Below are 22,541 nucleotides of genomic sequence, written 5' to 3'. Positions count from 1 at the left end.
CAGAATGCAACATAGCTGAAACTGGCAAATTATAAGAGAAATTATAACTATTTTTAGCAATTGAGCTAGACTTGGATTTTTCCAAAGTCCTAGACCTGTCCTGAGCCCCTTCTGGTATCTCAGGAGGTATTAACGTTGCCTCAGATCTAGGCGCCTCATGCGCCTTTCGTGCAGCGCCCAATTCCGACTGTAAACCAGTCAATACATCCGCCAGCATCGCCCAAGGAGGATCAGGCTGAGGATTTGTATTTGTAGTCGTATTAGCAAGACACACTGTGCATGTGGTAGTTCCATCAGGTAACACATTCTCACAGACCTTGCAGCTTAGCTGCTTTTTTGTTTTTAGCATTTGCCTTACTCATTATGTACACAGACAGACAAGTAGACAAAGACAGACAAGTCCCACGACTCCGTAAAATATAACTAAAGTGTGTATAAGCCCGAAGTGCCGTACACGTGGGACACAGTGCAATCAGTGAAACCTGTGCTGTACAGAATTCCTACTAACACCCCTGCTCCACCGGTGGCCGAGTGTAGTAGTACCGGGAACACACTTCTTGCAAGAAGAACCAGGAAGTAAAGTTAAAATGGCGTCCAGCCATGTGCTTGTCTATAAAGTATATTTAAAATGAGACTTATTACAGGCTTATCCGATAAATGTATATACATATATATCACATACACACACACACACATATATATATATATATGCCCACAGACATATATAACATGCAACACAGGCTTAAGAGCCTGATTGTGTAGTTGCCCAGCAGACATTAAACTGACTAAGACCCCCTTACACAGGCTTAATAGCCTGAGTGAAACCTGTGCTGTGTTTACTGCATAAAAATGCAGCCTAGTTATGAGGCCTTCCCGCTGTTCTCTATGAGGGCATAATAATCCTCTCTCCCCCGCGATCTCCCCCTTCTGTGTCAGAACGTGGCAGCAGTGAGAGCTGTCCGCGGTCGGCCTCCCCTCTCTCTCCCCCGCGATCTCCCCCTTCTGTGTCAGACCGTGGCAGCAGTGAGAGCTGTCCGCTGTCAGCCTCCCCTCTCTCTCCGCCTTCTGCATACAGAGCCGCGGCCGCCGCTGTACTCGGTATCCAGCTCTAACGGCCAGCGGCTAGCAGAAGCTAACCGCAGGAGGGAGGGGGAGCGGCGGCAGAAGTGAAGCAGGCGGCTGGGGAGCGCGTGGAGCCGGAGGCCCGGGAGCAGGGCGGCTGTTAGGCAGGGCGGCAGGGAGACCACCAGTAATATAAAATAAAACATACAGTCCCCACATGGCGGGCGGCAGCGTGAGCTGACCGCCCCTCACCCCCAACAAGATATAACAAATGAGCGGTGGCAGTGTGAGCTGCCTCACCACTCATTACCTGCAATCAATGAAGGCTATGACGGGGCTTCTCTCTGTTAAGCTCTGTCCAGCTCCTTCTGCAGCAGCACCAACAATCCCGGACCCAAGCTTCTTAATAAGCTGGGAAGGGATGAAGTGTAAAAATAAAACATAAAAAATTAAAAATTCTTCAACACAAAAGTAACAAATAGAAGTAACTGTGGAGACCTCTCCACTTGTGCTCTATCCCGACTGAGCACAGAAAAAACACTGAAGCATCTTGGGAGTATGGAGGGGGTGGAGGGTTACTAATTTAAATATTTAAATGTGCCTATCCCTGCTAACGCCCGTCCATATCCCAAGAGTACTCCAGTGATCCCTAGTGGATAAAAAAGAAAAGACGCTCTGCGTTTAACGAGTCACACGCACTCACGCATTATGTGTAACACAACTTGTAGCGCACGGAACATAGATGTAAGAGGACACAACTGTACTTTTCTTTTACATGCGTAACTGATTTGTTGTAACCAGTTTGACTATATTCTGTTGTATTGTCTCATCCTTTTCTAATGGATATTCTTTGTATTTTTCGCCATTTATTGGTCATGCATGTAAATATTCTTCTTTGAAACTTATAAAGGAAAGTTGCACAAGGAAACTGGGAAAAATTCTTATTTATCCTACCCCATGTTTGTTGCCTATAAAGAACACCGATCGCTCAGTCTCTGTGGATACTTCTGGGTCATCCTCTGCACTCTCCTTTTTCTGCACCTCAGTTATCGCTAGGTCCCAAAGGTTGTCGCTGGAATGAGAGAAAAATCCAGATGGAATATATACGTTATGGTAAGAACTTACCGTTGATAATGGTATTTCTCCTAAGTCCACAGGTTCTACAGGATAACAATGGGATTTGATGGAGCGTCAGCGGATTGGCACCAATCGATCAAAGCTTTCTGGCCTCCCAGGATGTAACGGGCCCGTCCATATATCCCCGCCTATTGGCTCAGGCAAATCAGTTTTTTGTTTGGTGCGGCAGGAGCCGGACCATGGTCAGAGGGCTGCGGTTTTTTTAGCAGCCCTTAGCTTTCTTATTTTATGTTTATAGTCTTACTAATTTTTTTTAAGTGATATTTCTAAACAGCTTCTTATATGTACATTAGAAAGAGTCGCTCCAACAACTCTCCGCCGGGTCGCAACAACGCTTACCCACGAATACAGTGCTGTTTCGGCGAGCGTCTGTGTCGGATATTTTAGCAGGTCCATCAGACGTTACCAGGCTGTGGCCGGAGCACGAGGAGACGGTAAGGCATCGGTTCCACTTAGCTAGATGGAATACGGACACAGACGCACTGTTTTGGGAGGAAGGCTGGCAGGAGCATCATGTAGAGCCCTCATCAGGCGAGAAGAACATACATGCACACCCTTCCGTACAAGAAGGAAGAGGTTAGTGAGTAGAAGGATCCTCAAATCAGGTGGGATCCCTGTGGAACCTGTGGACTAAGGAGAAAAAACTTTATCAACGGTAATTTCTTACCATAACGTATATTTCTCCGGCAGGGTCCACAGGTTATCCACAGGATAACAATGGGATTTCCCAAGGCAATTTAGTGGTGGGGACGCTCCTGACTGGACAGGAGAACCCTTCGCCCAAATTCAGCGTCATGAGAGGCAAAGGTATCCAAGGCATAATGTCTAATGTGTTAATGGAAGACAATGTGGCGGCTTTACAAATCTGTTCTGCTGAAGCACCACGCTGTGCTGCCCATGAGGGACCTACCTTACGAGTAGAGTGAGCAGAGACATTAGCCGGGATAGGGAGATCAGCCTGAGAATATGCTTCCGAAATCATCATCCGAAGCCATCTTGCCAGCGTCTGCTTACTAGCAGGCCATCATCTCTTGTGAAATCCGTAGAGAATGAAGGGAGAATCTGTCTTTCTAATGGCACTGGTACGATCCACGTAGATCCTTAATGCACGAACCACGTCCAGCGATGCATCTCCCGCAGAAAGTCCCGATAACTGAAAAGCTGGGACTACAATTTCTTCATTAAGGTGGAATTTAGACACCACCTTAGGAAGATACCCAGATCTAGTTCTAAGAACTGCTTTATCTGGATAGAAAATCAGAAAAGGGGAACGAGATAACAGCGCTCCTAAATCTGATACTCTTTTAGCTGATGCCATGGTCAGTAGAAAGAGTACTTTAGCTGTCATCCATTTAAGATCCACTTTATCAAATGGTTCAAATGGGGCAACTTGAAGGGCTTTCAGGCTACACATAAGTCCCACGGCACTGTAGGCGGAACAAAGGGAGGTTGAATGCGCAGCATTCCTTGGAAAAAAGTACGCACATCCTGTAAATTGGCAAATTTCTTTTGGAACCATACAGTCAATGCTGATATTTGCACTCTCAAGTAAGCCACCTTCAAACCTTTATCCATTCCTGCCTGAAGAAATGCTAAGACCCTGGAAACTCTGAAAGATTTATGGTCCACATTTCTTTCACCGCACCAATGAATATAGGCTTGCCATATTCGGTGATAAATACCAGCTGAGGAAGCTTTCCTTGCTCTGAGCATTGTTTGAATTACCTGTTGTGAGAATACTCTTGACTTCAGGATAGAGGTTTCAAGAGCCACGCCGTCAAAGACAGTCGGTCCAGATGTCTGTGATAACACGGACCCTGAATCAGTAGATCTGGACTTTGAGGAAGCAGAAGTGGAACCTCCATTGCCATTCTCTGCAGATCTCCGTACCAATGTCTTCTGGGCCAAGCCGGAGCTATTAGTATCACGGCATCCTTTCCTTGCTTTATTTTTCTCACCACCCTGGGTAACAGGGTGATTGGAGGAAACACATAAGCTAGATGAAAGTCTCATCTTACCGACAAGGCATCCACAATGATTGCTCTTAGGTCCTTTGGGGATCATTCCGATTTGATCGCTCGCTAGAAGTTTTTAGCAGTCGTGCAAACGCATTGTCGCCGCCCACCGGGGAGTGTATTTTCTCTTTGCAGAAGTGCAAACGCCTGTGCAGCAGAGCGCCTGCAAAAACATTTTGTGCAAAACAAGACCAGCCCTGTAGTTACTTATCCTGTGCGTCGATTCTAATGACGGAGGGACGGCTTTTGACGTCACACACCCACCCAGCGAACGCCCAGCCACGCCTGCGTTTTCCCCGACACGCCTGTGTTTTTCTAAGCACTCCCTGAAAACCGTCAGTTGACACCCAGAAACGCCCCCTTTCTGTCAATCACCTTGCGGCCGTCTGTGCGATTGAAATCCTCGCTAAAACCAGTGCAAAACCACAATGGACTTTGTACCAGTACGACGCGCGTGCGCATTGCGGAGCATACGCATGGGCAGATTAGCATTTTTTCCCACTAATCGCTAAGCAGTGAACAACGGCAGCTAGCGATCAACTCGTTTGTTCTTGACCCGTATGCGGCCACTTTGTTGTTTAGGCGGGACGCCATGAGATCTATCTCTGGCAACCCCCACTTGTCTAATAGAATCTGGAAGACCTCCGGGTGTAGAGCTCATTCGCTTGCTTGAATGGTGTGTCGACTGAGAAAGTCCGCTTCCCAGTTTAGGACTCCCGCAATGAACACTGCGGACTAGGCTGGATGATGAAGTTCTGCCCACTTTAGTATGTGACTTACCTCCTTCATTGCTTTTTGGCTGCGAGTTCCTCCCTGATGGTTGAGGTACGCTACTGCCGTCGCACTGTCCGAGCGGATCTGGACTGGTTTTTCCTGAAGAATGTCTTTTGCCTGAATCAGTGCCATGCATATGGCCCGAAGTTCCAACACATTTATTGGCAGGCAACTTTCTTCTTTGGTCCCTAGTCCCTGGAGGCACAATCTTCCAGACACTGCTCCCCAGCCCTGAAGACTGGCATCTGTTGTTAGAATCTCCCAATCTGATATCCAAAAGGATCTCCCCTTGTCCAGATGGGATGTACTTTTACCGAAAGTACCATAGTCTGTTTCTTTATTGTCTGATGCAATCCATTCCATTTGGCAAGAATCAGACGCTGCAAAGGCCTCGAGTGGACTTGTGCATACTCCACCATGTCGAATGTTGACACCATCAAACCTATCACTCGCATTGCTGCGTGAATGGATACCGTTTGACTGTGTAGCAAGTCTTGAATCCTTGACTGTACTTTGGATATCTTGTTCCAAGGTAAAAAAAACTCTCTGCAGACCTGAATCCAGTACAGCCCCCAAGTGATTCATCCGCTGTGACGGAACTAGAGACGATTTTACCCAATTTATGAGCCACCCATATCTCTGCAGACAAGTTATTGTCTGTTGGAGATGACCTAGGAGCAACTCCGGTGACTGTGCCAGGATTAAAAGATCACTGATATATGGGAAAATTCTTATCCCCTGCTGGCGGAGATATGCTGCAATAACTACCATAATCTTGGTAAATACTCTGGGGGCTGTGGCTAACCCAAAGGGTAGAGCCTGGAACTGAAAATGCTGTTGAAGGATAGCGAACCTGAGATAACACTGATGGGACAGTGCTATGGGAACATGCATGTAAGCATCCTGTATATCCAGGGATACCATATAATCTCCAGGCTCCATGACCAAGATTATGGAACGTAACGTCTCCATGTGAAACCGAGGTACCCAAATGTATTTGTTCAGCATTTTGAGATTGAGAATGGGCCGAAATGATCCATTTGGCTTCTGAACCAAAAATAGGTTGGAGTAAAACCCCTGTCCTCGCTGTGCAAGGGGAACTGGAATTATTACTCCTGACTGAAGCAATTTCTGAACTGCTTCTTGCAAAGCCCTGGCCTTCGCCTCGACCAGAGATGGGCTGGTATAGAAAAACTTTGAGGAGGATGCTTCTTGAAGGGAAAAGCATAACCTAGAGACATTACTTCCTGCACCCAGGCATCTGTTGTAGACTGTTGCCAAATCTGTACAAACTGAAGAAGTCGGCCCTCTACCCTGGGGTCGGTCCCCCAGGTGGAGGCTCGCACCATCAGGCTGATGGCTTATCCTCCGATTTGGAAGCCGGGCCTCTGGTAGCCCAATGTTTTTTAGTCTTACTAGACATGTTGTATTGGGGCATGCAATCACTTTTTCCCTTACCCTTTCTCTGAGACCGAAAGGGCCGAAAAACCGGAGCTTTAGGTTTGTATTTGAATGTGGAAGGAAACTTTACCTTTTTGGAGTCTGCTTCTGACTCCAAAAATAAGATTTTACTTACCGATAAATCTATTTCTCGTAGTCCGTAGTGGATGCTGGGGACTCCGTCAGGACCATGGGATTAGCGGCTCCGCAGGAGACAGGGCACAAAAATAAAGCTTTAGGATCAGGTGGTGTGCACTGGCTCCTCCCCCTATGACCCTCCTCCAAGCCTCAGTTAGGATACTGTGCCCGGACGAGCGTACACAATAAGGAAGGATTTTGAATCCCGGGTAAGACTCATACCAGCCACACCAATCACACCGTACAACTTGTGATCTGAACCCAGTTAACAGTATGACAACGTAGGAGCCTCTGAACAGACGGCTCACAACAATAACAACCCGATTTCTTTGTAACAATAACTATGTACAAGTATTGCAGACAATCCGCACTTGGGATGGGCGCCCAGCATCCACTACGGACTACGAGAAATAGATTTATCGGTAAGTAAAATCTTATTTTCTCTAACGTCCTAGTGGATGCTGGGGACTCCGTCAGGACCATGGGGATTATACCAAAGCTCCCAAACGGGCGGGAGAGTGCGGATGACTCTGCAGCACCGAATGAGAGAACTCCAGGTCCTCTTTAGCCAGGGTATCAAATTTGTAGAATTTTACAAACGTGTTCTCCCCCGACCACGTAGCTGCTCGGCAGAGTTGTAATGCCGAGACCCCTCGGGCAGCCGCCCAGGATGAGCCCACCTTCCTTGTGGAATGGGCCTTGACAGATTTAGGCTGTGGCAGGCCTGCCACAGAATGTGCAAGTTGAATTGTGCTATTTTTTCAAATCCAACGAGCAATCGTCTGCTTAGAAGCAGGAGCACCCAGCTTGTTGGGTGCATACAGTATAAACAGCGAGTCAGATTTTCTGACTCCAGCCGTCCTTGAAATATATATTTTCAATGCCCTGACAACGTCCAGCAACTTGGAATCCTCCAAATCGCTAGTAGCCGCAGGCACCACAATAGGCTGGTTCAGGTGAAACGCTGACACCACCTTAGGCAGAAAATGAGGACGCGTCCGCAGTTCTGCCCTGTCCGAATGGAAAATCAGATATGGGCTTTTATACGATAAAGCCGCCAATTCTGACACTCTCCTGGCTGAAGCCAGGGCCAGTAGCATGGTTACTTTCCATGTAAGATATTTCAAATCCGCCGATTTGAGTGGCTCAAACCAATGGGATTTGAGAAAATCCAAAACTACATTAAGGTCCCACGGAGCCACTGGGGGCACAACCGGGGGCTGTATATGTAGTACTCCTTTTACAAAAGTCTGGACTTCAGGAACTGAAGCCAATTCTTTCTGGAAGAAAATCGACAGGGCCGAAATTTGAACCTTAATGGACCCCAACTTGAGGCCCATAGACAATCCTGTTTGCAGGAAATGTAGGAATCGACCCAATTGAAATTCCTCCGTGGGGGCCTTCCTGGCCTCACACCACGCAACATATTTTCTCCAAATGCGGTGATAATGTTGTGCAGTCACCTCCTTCCTGGCTTTTACCAGTGTAGGAATGACCTCTTCCGGAATGCCTTTTTCCCTTAGAATTCGGCGTTCAACCGCCATGCCGTCAAACGCAGCCGCGGTAAGTCTTGGAATAGACACGGTCCCTGCTGAAGCAGGTCCCGTCTTAGAGGTAGAGGCCACGGATCTTCCGTGAGCATCTCCTGAAGTTCCGGGTACCAAGTTCTTCTTGGCCAATCCGGAGCCACGAGTATCGTTCTTACTCCCCTTTGCCGTATAATTCTCAGTACTTTTGGTATGAGAGGCAGAGGAGGAAACACATACACTGACTGGAACACCCACGGCGTTACCAGAGCGTCCACAGCTATTGCCTGAGGGTCTCTTGACCTGGCGCAATACCTGTCCAGTTTTTTGTTGAGGCGAGACGCCATCATGTCCACCTTTGGTTTTTCCCAACGGTTCACAATCATGTGGAAGACTTCTGGATGAAGTCCCCACTCTCCCGGGTGTAGATCGTGTCTGCTGAGGAAGTCTGCTTCCCAGTTGTCCACTCCCGGAATGAACACTGCTGACAGTGCTATCACATGATCTTCCGCCCAGCGAAGAATCCTTGCAGCTTCTGCCATTGCTCTCCTGCTTCTTGTGCCGCCCTGTCTGTTTACGTGGGCGACTGCCGTGATGTTGTCCGACTGGATCAACACCGGCTGACCCTGAAGCAGGGGTTTTGCCAGGCTTAGAGCATTGTAAATCGCTCTTAGCTCCAGTATATTTATGTGAAGAGACATCTCCAGGTTTGACCATACTCCCTGGAAGTTTCTTCCCTGTGTGACCGCTCCCCAGCCTCTCAGACTGGCATCCGTGGTCACCAGGACCCAGTCCTGTATGCCGAATCTGCGTCCCTCTAACAGATGAGCACTCTGCAACCACCACAGAAGAGACACCCTTGTCCGTGGCGACAAGGTTATCCGCTGATGCATCTGCAGATGCGATCCGGACCATTTGTCCAGCAGATCCCACTGAAAAGTTCGTGCGTGGAATCTGCCGAATGGAATCGCTTCGTAAGAAGCCACCATCTTTCCCAGGACTCTTGTGCATTGATGCACAGACACTTTCCCTGGTTTTAGGAGGTTCCTGACAAGTTCGGATAACTCCTTGGCTTTCTCCTCCGGAAGAAACACCTTTTTCTGAACCGTGTCCAGAATCATTCCCAGGAACAGCAGACGTGTCGTCGGGGTCAATTGAGATTTTGGAAAATTCAGAATCCACCCGTGCTGTTGCAGCACTATTTGGGTTAGTGCTACTACGTCCCCCAGCTGTTCCCTGGACCTTGCCCTTATCAGGAGATCGTCCAAGTAAGGGATAATTAATACGCCTTTTCTTCGTAGAAGAAACATCATTTCGGCCATTACCTTGGTAAAGACCCGAGGTGCCGTGGACAATCCAAACGGCAGCGTCTGAAACTGATAATGACAGTTTTGCACCACGAACCTGAGGTACCCTTGATGTGAAGGGCAAATTGGGACATGCAGGTAAGCATCCTTGATGTCCAGGGACACCATAAAGTCCCCTTCTTCCAGATTCGCTATCACTGCTCTGAGTGACTCCATCTTGAACTTGAATTTTTGTATGTACAGGTTCAAAGATTTCAGATTTAGAATAGGTCTTACCGAGCCGTCCGGCTTCGGTACCACAAATAGTGTGGAATAATACCCCTTTCCCTGTTGTAGGAGGGGTACCTTGACTATCACCTGCTGAGAATACAGCTTGTGAATGGCTTCCAATACCGTCGCCCTGTCTGAGGGAGACGTTGGCAGAGCAGACTTTAGGAACCGGCGAGGGGGAGACTTCTCGAATTCCAACCTGTAACCCTGAGATATTATCTGCAGGATCCAGGGGTCCACCTGTGAGTGAGCCCACTGTGCGCTGAAATTCTTGAGTCGACCCCCCACCGCCCCTGAGTCCGCTTGTAAAGCCCCAACGTCATGCTGAGGGCTTTGCAGAAGCCAGGGGGGGGGCTTCTGCTCCTGGGAAGAAGCTGCTTGGTGCACTCTCTTACCCTTTCCTTTGCCTCGGGGCAAATATGACTGTCCTTTCGCCCGCTTGTTCCTATAGGAACGAAAGGACTGCGGCTGAAAAGACGGTGTCTTTTTCTGTTGGGAGGGGACCTGAGGTAAAAAGGTGGATTTCCCGGCTGTTGCCGTGGCCACCAAATCCGATAGACCGACCCCAAATAATTCCTCCCCCTTATACGGCAATACTTCCATATGCCGTTTGGAATCCGCATCACCTGACCATTGTCGCGTCCATAAACTTCTTCTGGCAGATATGGACATCGCACTTACTCTCGATGCCAGAGTGCAAATATCCCTCTGTGCATCTCGCATATATAGAAATGCATCCTTTAAATGCTCTATAGTCAGTAAAATACTGTCCCTATTCAGGGTATCAATATTTTCAGTCAGGGAATCCGACCAAACCCCCCCAGCACTGCACATCCATGCAGAGGCGATGGCTGGTCGCAGTATAACACCAGTATGAGTGTATATACTTTTCAGGGTAGTTTCCAGCCTCCTATCTGCTGGATCCTTGAGGGCGGCCGTTTCAGGAGACGGTAACGCCACTTGTTTTGATAAGCGTGTGAGCGCCTTATCCACCCTAGGGGGTGTTTCCCAGCGCGCCCTAACCTCTGGCGGGAAAGGATATAATGCCAATAACTTCTTTGAAATTAGCAGTTTTCTATCGGGGTTAACCCACGCTTCATCACACACTTCATTCAATTCGTCTGATTCAGGAAAAACTACAGGTAGTTTTTTCAGACCCCACATAATACCCCTTTTTGTGGTACATGCAGTATCAGAGATATGTAAAGCCTCCTTCATTGCCGTGATCATATAACGTGTGGCCCTACTGGAAAATACGTTTGTTTCTTCACCGTCGACACTAGATTCGGTGTCCGTGTCTGGGTCTGTGTCGACCGACTGAGGTAAAGGGCGTTTTACAGCCCCTGACGGTGTCTGAGACGCCTGTACAGGTACTAACTGGTTTTCCGGCCGTCTCATGTCGTCAACTGATTTTTGTAATGTGCTGACATTATCACGTAATTCCATAAATAAAGCCATCCATTCCGGTGTCGACTCCCTAGGGGGTGACATCACCATTACCGGCAATTGCTCCGCCTCCACACCAACATCGTCCTCATACATGTCGACACACACGTACCGACACACAGCAGACACACAAGGAATGCTCTTATCGAAGACAGGACCCCACTAGCCCTTTGGGGAGACAGAGGGAGAGTTTGCCAGCACACACCCAAGCGCTATAAATATATAGGAACAATCCTATAGAAGTGTTGTCTCCCTTATAGCAGCTTAATATATATCAAAAACGCCAAAAAAAGTGCCCCCCCCCCTCTCTTTTTTACCCTGTTTCTGTAGTGCAGTGCAGGGGAGAGTCCTGGGAGCCTTCCTCGCAGCGGAGCTGAGCAGGAAAATGGCGCTGTGTGCTGAGGAGATAGGCCCCGCCCCCTATTTCGGCGGGCTCTTCTCCGGAGTTTGTGAGACCTGGCAGGGGTTAAATACATCCATATAGCCCCAAGGGCTATATGTGATGTATTTTTTAGCCAGAACAAGGTATTCTCATTGCTGCCCAGGGCGCCCCCTGCAGCGCCCTGCACCCTCCGTGACCGCTGGTGTGAAGTGTGTGACAACAATGGCGCACAGCTGCAGTGCTGTGCGCTACCTCATGAAGACTGAAAAGTCTTCTGCCGCCGGTTTCTGGACCTCTTCGCTTTTCGGCATCTGTAAGGGGGTCGGCGGCGCGGCTCCGGGACCGGACTCCATGGCTGGGCCTGTGTTCGATCCCTCTGGAGCTAATGGTGTCCAGTAGCCTAAGAAGCCAATCCATCCTGCACGCAGGTGAGTTCACTTCTTCTCCCCTAAGTCCCTCGTTGCAGTGAGCCTGTTGCCAGCAGGACTCACTGAAAATAAAAAACCTAAAAACTTTTTCTAAGCAGCTCTTTAGGAGAGCCACCTAGATTGCACCCTGCTCGGACGGGCACAAAAACCTAACTGAGGCTTGGAGGAGGGTCATATGGGGAGGAGCCAGTGCACACCACCTGATCCTAAAGCTTTATTTTTGTGCCCTGTCTCCTGCAGAGCCGCTAATCCCATGGTCCTGACGGAGTCCCCAGCATCCACTAGGACGTTAGAGAAATATCTGTCAATTCTTTACCAAAAAGAATATTTCCAGGAAAAGGCAAAGATTCCAAAACCTTCTTGGACTCTGAATCAGCTTTCCATGTACGTAACCAAACTGTTCTGCGAGCAGCTATTGTTGAAGCTGAGTCCCAGGAGGCAATAGTACCCATATCTAATGCTGCTTCTTCCAAGAATATTGCAGTCGGTTTCATATGTGCTACATGGGATTTTTGCTCTCTAGAGGATACTGCAAAATCCCCTTCCAATGTGTCAGCCCAGGTAGCCACTGCCTTTGCCATCCAAGCTGAAGCCATGGCTAGCCTTATGACTGCCCCAGACAGGGAAAAAAATAGGATTTTAATACCTACCAGTAAATCCTTTACTCTTAGTCCGTAGAGGATGCTGGGGACTCCGTAAGGACCATGGGGTATAGACGGGATCCGCAGGAGACATGGGCACACTAAGACTTTAAATGGGTGTGAACTGGCTCCTCCCTCTATGTCCCTCCTCCAGATTCCAGTTAGAGAACTGTGCCGCAGAACGTGGCATTCAATAGAACACCAGCCAACGGCATGAAAAAACACAGCCACATGCTGAAAGAACATGTAACACAACCTGTGTGTCAACACAACCCATTATAAGATACCGCATGCCATGGCATGAACAATGTCAGCAACAGCCTGACCGAAAAGAAACACCACAAGAGTGTAAACATAACTAATAACTGCATATACAGTACGCACTGGGACGGGCGCCCAGCATCCTCTACGGACTAAGAGAAAAGGATTTACCGGTAGGTATTAAAATCCTATTTTCTCATATGTCCTAGAGGATGCTGGGACTCCGTAAAGACCATGGGGTTTATACCAAAGCTCCAGACCGGGCGGGAGAGTGCGGACGACTCTGCAGCACCGATTGAGCAAACATGAGGTCCTCATCAGCCAGGGTATCAAACTTGTAGAACTTAGCAAAAGTGTTTGAACCTGACCAAGTAGACGCTCGGCAAAAATTAACCGCCAAGACTCCTCGGGCATCCGCCCAAGAAGAGCCCATCTTCCAAGTAGAATGGGTCTCCACCGACTTCGGTAACGGCAAGCCAGCCATAGAACGAGCATGCCGAATCGTATCACAGATCTAACGTGCAACAGACTGCATAGAAAACAGGCGCCCCAATTTTGCTGGGAGCATACAGGACAAACAGAGCCTCTGTTTCCCCAATCTGAGCCGATCTGGCGACATATATATTCAAAGCCCTGACTACATCGAGAGACTTTGAATCAGCCAACGCTTAAGTAACCACAGGCATCAAATAGGCTGGTTTCCGGGAATCACAGAAACCACTTTTGGCAGAACTAATTTCCGATTTCTCAATTCCGCTCTATCCACATGGAAAATCTAATAGGGGCCCTTATGAGATAAAGCCGCAACTTGCGACACCCGCCTTGCGGATGCCAAGGCCAATCACATGACCACTTTCCAAGAGAGAACTTTTAACACAACCTTTCATAAAGGTTTCAACCAGTGTGATATAAGAAAACCGCAACACCACGTTAAGGACCCACGGTGCCAGTGGGTGCACAAACGGAGGTTGGATGTACAGCACTCCTTTCACAAAAGTCTGAACTTCCGGAAAGGTGGCCAATTATTTTGAAAGAAAATTAATAAGGCAGAACACTGCACTGAAAAAGGAGCCTAACTTTAGGCCAGCATCCACACCTGCTTGCAAAGAAAAGAGAAAACCGACTCAGCGGAAATTCTTCCGTAGGATCCTTCTAGGATACACACCAAGACACCTACTTCCTCCAAATATGGAGGTAAAGCTTCACCGTTACTCCTTTCCTTTGAAGCAAAGTGGGAATGACTTCACCGGAAATATCCTTTCGGGCTAGGAAACGGCGTACAAACGCCCTGCCGTCAAACGCAGCCGCGGTAAGCCCTGATACACGCCAGGTCCCTGCTGCAACAGGACCTCTCGTAGAAGAAAAAAGGCTATGGATCTTCTATGAGGAAGTCTTGAAGATCTGGATACCAAGCATCTTCTTGACTCGACCGGAACAATGAGGATCGCCTGAACCTTAGTTCTTCTTATGGGTATCACCATCGGAAAAAGTGAAAGTGGAGAGGACACATAGACCGACTGAAAACACCCAAGTTGTCACGAGGGTGACCACTGCTATAGCTTGAGTGTCCCTTGACCTGGAGCAATATCCCCGAGGTCGCTCGTTGAGGCAAAACGCCATCATGTCCAATTGAGGCACTCCTCAAAGACCTGTCATTCTGTGAAAACTTCTCGATGACGACTGCATTTCTCCCGAATGGATATCGCGACTGCAGAGGAAATCTATTTCTCCGTCGTCTACATCCGGAACGAAGACCGCTAATTTAGCGTTTACCTGCCTTTCCGCCCAGCGGAAAACTCTTGCGGCTTCTGCCATAGCGGCTTTGCTCCTTGTTCCGCCCTAGGGGCTTACTTACGCCACTGCTGTCAAGTCGTCTGACAGAATTAACACGGGCAGATCACGAAGAATATGTTCGTTGAAAATAGCTCTTAATTCAAGAAAGCTTATTGCAGACAAGCTTCCCAGCTTGAACTTTTCCCCTGGTAATACTTCCCTTGGAAAGACTGCTCCCCAGCCTCGGAGATCTGCATGCATGGACACCAGGATCTAATCCTGGATCTCGAACCTTCGTCCCTCTAGGAGGTGAGAACTGTGCATACAACACAGGAGCAATATCCTGGTCCTTAGGATTATATTCCGGTGTATGTGCAGGTGAGACCCGGACCACATGTCCAACTGATCCCGTGAAAACCACTCTGGCATTTGACCTGCTCACCGAAAAGGCCTCTTAGGCCGCACCCATCTTCTTTATCAACGGAACATATTGATGGGTTGTCACTGCAAATCTGATCCGACTCTGGATCCTCTGACCTCTTTCCACAGGAAAAAACAAAACCTCAACCTTTCAGTACCTACTGTGACACCCACCTCCGACATCTGCGTCGTTGGAAACAGCCATTCTCTGCGTTGAATAACAGTCAGAGAGAAACAACGATTTGCACCACTTGTTTCTTGACCTCGCCGTAGTCAGGAGAGCATCTCAGTACAGAATAATAATGGCTCTTACTATTGAAAGAAAACCATCATACTGCCATCACTCCGGTGAAATGGCAAAGACAGTCCAGGATAGCAACCCAGGTAAGCTTAATGCAGAGAAAACGCATTTAAACCCCTTTCTACCTTTACGTGTTGGAGCTCCCTGGCCTGAGAGATTCCATCCTGTAGTTCAACTTCTTAAGTAGAAATCTTTGTTTCTTTTTTTTTTTAACAGGGACAGCAGGAGAATGTCCTGATCATGACGCATCTCTGGTATGGCGTCGCATACTACCTCCCCTTCCAGAGGAGAATCGGTAAGATCTATTTGAAAAATCAGTGAGGTGAATCATCTGTAAACTCCAGTATGTCCCCCTTTGGATTCTATTATTAACTCACAGGTCCAAGTCCATTCCTGGACTGACTGAAGAGTATTAGACAAGTTCCCACCGGTGTGGGCTCCAGGAAGATAGACCCAGCGACATGCGGTGGATGTGGTAGAAATAGAAGACGATATCTGCTTCTGCGAACTTAAAAAGGCTGCAAAGCTCATACCTTTTCACCTTCCACTATCTGCAAAGAAAGGGAAAAAAGAAAGGGAAAAAAGAACGGTATCCAACTGGTTAAAATGACTGCATCCCACAAAAGAATGCGTCACCAACCGTTGTGGTCCTGCACCCCTTCCAACACCTCCACCATACACCCCGCTGTCTGAATCGTATGCTGGAATCACATACAACCAGCGATCGAAGTACCACTCCAGTCAGTAATCTCATCTGCAGTGCCATGACTGCTGTGCTGTTGCATAAACAACAGACCGCCCCCTTTATCAGTACTGGTGTGTAGAATAAAGGGGCTGGCTCAGGAGACAGCAGGTGCCGCCCACACGTGACGCCACCTCTCTGATACCTGGGTTTCCAAAGCTAAGGAGGCGGCTCCAGGAACGGGAGGAGGCGGAGGCGACGGCTCCAGGAATGGGAGGAGGCAGCGGCTCCAGGAATGGGAGGAGGCGGCGGCTCCAGGAACAGGCGGAGGCGGCTCCAGGAACGGGAGGAGGCGGGGGCTCCAGGAACAGGAGGAGGCGGGGGCTCCAGGAATGGGAGGAGGCGGGGGCTCCAGGAATGGGAGGAGGCGGGGGCTCCAGGAACGGCAGAAGGTGGCACCGGCAATATGAACGGGAGCAGGTACACCGGCGGTACAGCATCTGATAGGTTTGTGATGCTTTTGTGTAGTGAGCAGAGGCACCTGCTCCAGGTGTAGCGGAGCAGGTGCCGGCATGTGTTCTTCTGCAAATCCTGTTTGTGCTGGATCCCTTTCATCCATTGCTGCCAGTGTCATGTCCACCAGCAGCACCTGCTCCCAGCCGCATCCCTGTAGCACCCACATCAATGGGGCACTACAGTGCTTCAGGGGTATAACTTCTCTCCTATAAGGCTGCCTATTCGGCATACTAGGAGCAGGTGCACTGAGCATGTGCACACTGAGGCACTGAGCACATGCACACTGAGGGAGTAAGGTGCAGGAGTATAAGGAAAGAGGGAGTGAGGTGCAGGAGTATGAGAAGGAAAAGGAGTGAGGTGCAGGCGTATGAGAAGTGAGGTAGTGATGTGCAAGTGTATGAGGAGGGAGCGAGGTGCATGAGCGAGAGAAGGAAGCAGGGAGGGAGGGAGGTGTAGTGCAGGGGTGAGAGATGGAAAGAGGGAGTGAGGTACAGGGGCGAGAGAGGGAAGGAGAGAGTGAGGTGGAGGGGTTTGAGAAGGAAGAAAGTAGTGAGGTGCAGGGGTATGAGGAGGAAAGAGGGAGTGAGGTGCTAGGGTATGAGGAGGTAGTGAGGTGCAGGGGTATGAGGAGGAAAGAGGGAGTGAGTTGCAGTGCCAGGGTGAGCAATGGAAGGAGGGAAGGAGGTACAGGAGCCAGAGAAGAAGGGAGAGAGTGAGATACAGTGCAGGGGTGAGAAATGGAAGGAGGGAGTGAGGTACAGGGGTGAGAGAGGGAAGGAGAGAGTGAGGGACAGTGCAGGGGTGAGAGATGGAAGGAGGGAGTGAGGTACAGGGTTGAGAGAGGGAAGGAGACAGTGAGGTGGAGGGGTATGAGGAGGAAAGAGGGAGTGAGGTGCAGGGGATATGAGGAGGGAGTGAGGTGCAGGAGTATGAGGAGGGAGTGAGGTGCAGGGGATATGAGGAGGAAAGAGAGTGAGGTGTTAGGGTATGAGGAGGAAGGAGGGAGTGAGGTGCAGTGCAGGGGTGAGAGATGGAAGGAGGGAATGAGCTACAGGGGCCAGAGACGGAGAGAGTGAGGTACAGTGGTGAGAGATAAAAGGAGGGAGTGAGGCATAGAGACAAGTGATGGAAGGAGATAGTGAGGCGCAGGGGTGAGAGATGGAAGGAAGAAGCCAGGTACTGTGCTTGCGATGCCGACCTAGCCCCTGTCGCATAGTGAGAATCGGGCATAGCCTGAATCTCATTGTGTGTATGGGCCTTTAGGTAAAGTGGTGAGAGATAGAAAGTAGGGAGTGAGGTACAAGGACAAGAGATGGAAGGAGATAGTGAAGTGCAGCGGTAAGAGATGGCAGGAGGGAGTGAAAAGTGCAGGGCGATAGAAGGATAGAGGGTATGAGAGGCATAGGGGTAAGTAAGGGAAGGAGGAAATAAGAGTAGCAGGGGTGACCCGTGAGACATTAAGAAAAGCGGATATAAAACAGTTACTGTATGGGGAAGAGGATGATGAACACAGGGGAGGTAGGAAGCACAGGTTGGATAACTATATAACATGGTTTCTTTTATACTATATACTGTAGTTGTAAAAAGTATCTAAAGTTGGTTTACTTTATCATAATCCCTATAGTTTCTGGGATTCTAGGTGTACTCCAGATCCCAGGCCATTCTATTACATTTTCAATACCCCCACTTCTAAATACACACTTCGACCACAGCATACAACAATAATAACAATAACAACAACAACAACAACAACAACAACAACAGAGTACTCAACCCAGCTCTGTTATTATTGCTGTATGTGACTCTGGCTTACTAGCTGGTAACCATGGTGAATGGCCAGGCCGAACTTTCTTGGCTCCTCCTCCTCGCACGGGTTTTGCTGGGAACTTCCTCCTCTGGCTGTCACCAGGGGCCTGTCACCTCTATTCTGGCCCCTCTGTCCTGCCCCTGTCCCTACTGTTTTGGCCCCTCTGTCCTGGTCCTGTCATTTCTGTCCTGTCCCTCTAGGCTAAAAAGCAATGTGCATTGTGCTTTGAATGGAAGGGACTCGGAAAACCTGGAAGGCTTCACTGAAGCTGGAAAGGCTTTTGTTGTCTATAAATGGCGTAAGCGATACAGGGGTAAATGTATGAAGCAGTGATAAGTGTGGAGAAGTGAGCCAGTGGAGAAGTTGCCCATGGCTACCAATCAGCTGCTCTGTATAATTTTATTGTATGCAAATTATAAATGTTACTTCAATGCTGATTGGTTGCCATGGGCAACTTCTCCACTGGCTCACTTCTCCACTCTTATCACTGCTTCATACATTTACCCCATAGTTACAAACAGCAGTAAGCTTATGCAAGCCACACCGTATGTGTAGACCATGCAAACCCACAGCACTGATTACACACCCTGCGGTGGCACACAATAGGCCTTCATGTATTTCAGCTCCAGGCCCATGCGGACCTTAATCTGGCACTGCCCTTGGCCATACCTCTTGTAGTCGCACGGCAGCCTGCTGCAATGTTATAGAGAAGACCCAACATAAGAAACATCCCCTCTCGCTCTAGGGTAATTCTATCGGATGCCACGGTAACCGAGCATTTCCGAATACAAGCACTCCCCCATGCGCATGTAATGCAAATATCTTCAAAACATATAAATAAAATACCACTTAGCTTCCAGTATACGATCCTTTGTGACAGGGCCCCGTGCAGACCAGGAGTTGACTTTCACTGTATTCTATCCGCGGCGGGAAAAGAATAAACATTCGGACTCCTCGTGAGGATCTGAGACCAACACGTCACGGCCGACCTAGAGCTTTATCAACAGAGCGACCAGCACATGAGAAGGAATACTTTTACTTCAGCATTCATTAGAAATCGTACTATGAATATACATATTGTAATACACATATACACACATATCCTATATATATATAATACATATAAGCAGTTTGTCCGGAACCACCGGGTCCCTAGTGACATTAATGTGTTCTGAATGTGTATGACCATGTACTGAATGCCCAAGTTGTGGATCTAACCAGGAAACCTTATGGTCGACATAAAACATAGTATTCGTCGACAGTAGGGAGTAGTAACCAGGCAAAAAAACATTCTTGCGACCCCGAGGGGTCCGAGGGAAGTATACATATATAATTTTAATATCACTCCCCCACAAATACTACCATGTCTGTGCTCGAGCTACAGGCCCATGGAACCTTACCATACATATACATATAAATATATATACAGGTATAAGTTAGTTACAGCATGTTAATTTACACCTAGTAATAACAGTTGGCGCCGAAAGGGTCACCCACATACTACTGTGTCTCCCATACAGTGTTTACTTTTTGAAAAAGCATACAACTACCGACCTGCTCACACTTCATCTACTGAATCAAGTACCAACAGGAGTCGGCGATGCCGACAGAGAGATTCCCATAGCCGATTGCGACAGAGCACTCACACATGTCGACATGTGTACTAAAAAGCTATAGTGGGTATATCTGACAGGGAAAACACAGACACTTATGCACAACTCAATGACTACATGCCCATTATCTAATATAGTGCTATATTTTATTCTATATTGCACTAAATCACTGTGCCCCCTTCGGTTTACACTGCTAGCTGCACACAGTGCTTTGGCAGGGACTGTGGGGAAAATAGCGCTGTATCATGTTGTAAGGGTTAAGCCACGCCCCCTTCTCAGCGCGCTTCAGAACCGCTATTATTTTAGCGTTTTATACTGGTGGGGGTCCATATACAGTGCCTATGCACTGTATACATGTTTAGCCAGGCTCAATAGAGAGGTATATTGCTGCCCAGGGCGCCCCCCCTGCGCCCTGCACCCTTGTAATGCCATTGGTGTGTGGGAGCAATGGCGCGCAGCATGACCGCTGCGTGGTACCTCTGAGACTCTGAAGTCTTCTGCCGTCACTGAAGTCTTCTGTTCTTCTAATACTCACCCGGCTTCTTTCTTCTGGCTTCTGTGAGGGGGGTGACGGCGCGGCTCCGGGAACAAGCAGCTAGGCGCACCAAGTGATCGAACCCTCTGGAGCTAATGGTGTCCAGTACCTAAGAAGCAGAGCCCTTAACTCAGCAGAAGTAGGTCTGACTTCTCTCCCCTCAGTCCCACGATGCAGAGAGCATGTAGCCAGCAGGTCTTTCTGAAAATAAAAAACCTAACAAAGTCTTTTCAGAGAAACTCCGTAGAGCTCCCCTTGTGTGTGTCCAGTCTCTCCTGGGCACAGAATCTAACTGGAGTCTGGAGGAGGGGCATAGAGGGAGTAGCCAGTTCACACCCATTCAAAGTCTTATAGTGTGCCCATGTCTCCTGCGGATCCCGTCTATACCCCATGGTCCTTACGGAGTCCCCAGCATCCTCTAGGACGTATGAGAAATGGTTTTAAGAAATCCATCCACTCTCCTATCCGTGACATCATTTAATGATGTTGAAGGCAAAGGTAAAATAGATTTCCGCACTAATCGAATCACATCTATTTTAGGAGCTACCTCCCTTTTTAAACAATCCCCAGCTGGAAGAGAATACTTGGAATCCCATTTCTTTGTAATTCTAAACCTCTTATTGGGCGTTGCCCAAGCCTTTTCCATGGTTTCCGTCAGTTGATCTGACCCTGGAAACTCAGTCTTATCTGTTTTAGGATGTTTAAACACAGATGCCTTAGTTTTAACACAGGCTCTGCTGAATCCTCTAAGGAAAGGATGGCTTTCATAGCTCTAATTAACTCAGCTATATCGACTGAGCTGAGACCTTCCTCCTCTTCTTCATATGCCAAAGTAGCATTATCTGAGCTTTCATACAATCTGACCCTACCCATGCACCGGCATTGAGATTCAGAAAAGACAATTAACAGACATATAGTAAAGTCAGCAATCACACTAGCAGTCAGTCACATGTTATACATTAGTATAATAAGAAACAGGAGCACATCATCAACTACAAACATATAGAAACATAGAAACATAGAATTTGACGGCAGATAAGAACCACTTGGCCCATCTTGTCTGCCCCCTTTTTTTTTTTATCCTTTAGGCACTCTCAACCCTTTTTGAATCTTAATTCTTTGTAAGGATATTCATATGCCTATACCAAGCATGTTTAAATTGCTCTACAGTCTTAGCCTCTACCACCTCTGAAGGGAGGCTATTCCACTTATCCACTACGCTTTCTGTGAAGTAATTTTTCCTTAAATTTGCCCTGAACCTCCCCCCCTCCAGTCTCAGTGTATGGCCTCGAGTTCTAATACTTCTCCTCCTTTGAAGAATGTTTCCCTCCTGAACTTTGTTAAGACCCTTGATATATTTGAAAGTTTGTATCATGTCCCCCCTTTCCCTTCTCTCCTCCAAACTATACATGTTAAGATCTTTTAGCCTTCCCGGGTACGTTTTGTGATGTATGCCATGCACCTTTTTAGTTGCCCTTCTTTGTAAAATGGTGCATGGCCTACATCATATCTTTTAAGTATGTAGGAGAACAAATTACCGATCATGTTTAAACTGATCTAGCGTATTCAAACGCAATGCGAGAGAAACAACAGTAAATGTATACAGACTCATATTGAATAGGCACTTATCTAACTATTTGTACTCAAAACAAGGGTAGATAGAGATTTTAGTGCTGTATAACCCGTACTCAGAGTGGGATACAGGGAGACTCACCTTGCTTCCAGGATCGATCAATACGTTAGCGAACGCTGAGTGGATCCAGACGCTACTAGTGTACACTGCCGCTCCATGAACCTATAGTGAACACAGGTGCACCGGTCACACAGCCACCTATGCTGCGACTGGGTCCCCTTGTGGTAGCAAACAGTGAACACAGACGCACCGGTTACACAGCCGCCTATGCTGTGACCGGGTCCCCTCGTGGTAGTGTCTGGGACGGAAGCGAGGAAACAGTTCATGGCGGGAAACTCGGCGGAAACTGGTCATGAATCGGGGGGAGGGGCGACCAGAAGAGCGTCGGACTCCCCCTGCTGACATCAATCATAGGGATTGCGGCCTCATACTAT

General features: G+C 48.2%; 1 protein-coding gene across 4 annotated transcripts in view; it reads right to left on the bottom strand.

Annotated features, from left to right (window-relative positions):
• The window catches only part of DYNC2LI1 (dynein cytoplasmic 2 light intermediate chain 1), a 378,136-nt gene that overhangs the window by 285,179 nt on the left and 70,416 nt on the right, over positions 1 to 22,541 (bottom strand). For 3 of the 4 annotated variants that reach the window (XM_063918338.1, XM_063918340.1, XM_063918339.1), the window contains exon 2: positions 2,017 to 2,134. In XM_063918338.1, coding sequence (XP_063774408.1) covers positions 2,017 to 2,134 — 118 coding nt within the window. Of the gene's footprint in view, positions 1 to 2,016; positions 2,135 to 22,541 lie in introns of those variants that run through there. The other variant, XM_063918342.1, reaches the window with a different exon arrangement.

The sequence above is a fragment of the Pseudophryne corroboree genome, chromosome 4 (genome assembly GCF_028390025.1).
Source record: "Pseudophryne corroboree isolate aPseCor3 chromosome 4, aPseCor3.hap2, whole genome shotgun sequence".
NCBI lineage: Eukaryota > Metazoa > Chordata > Amphibia > Anura > Myobatrachidae > Pseudophryne > Pseudophryne corroboree.
Note: the sequence above shows the minus strand (reverse complement) of the source record. Positions and strands in the feature narration are given on the sequence as shown.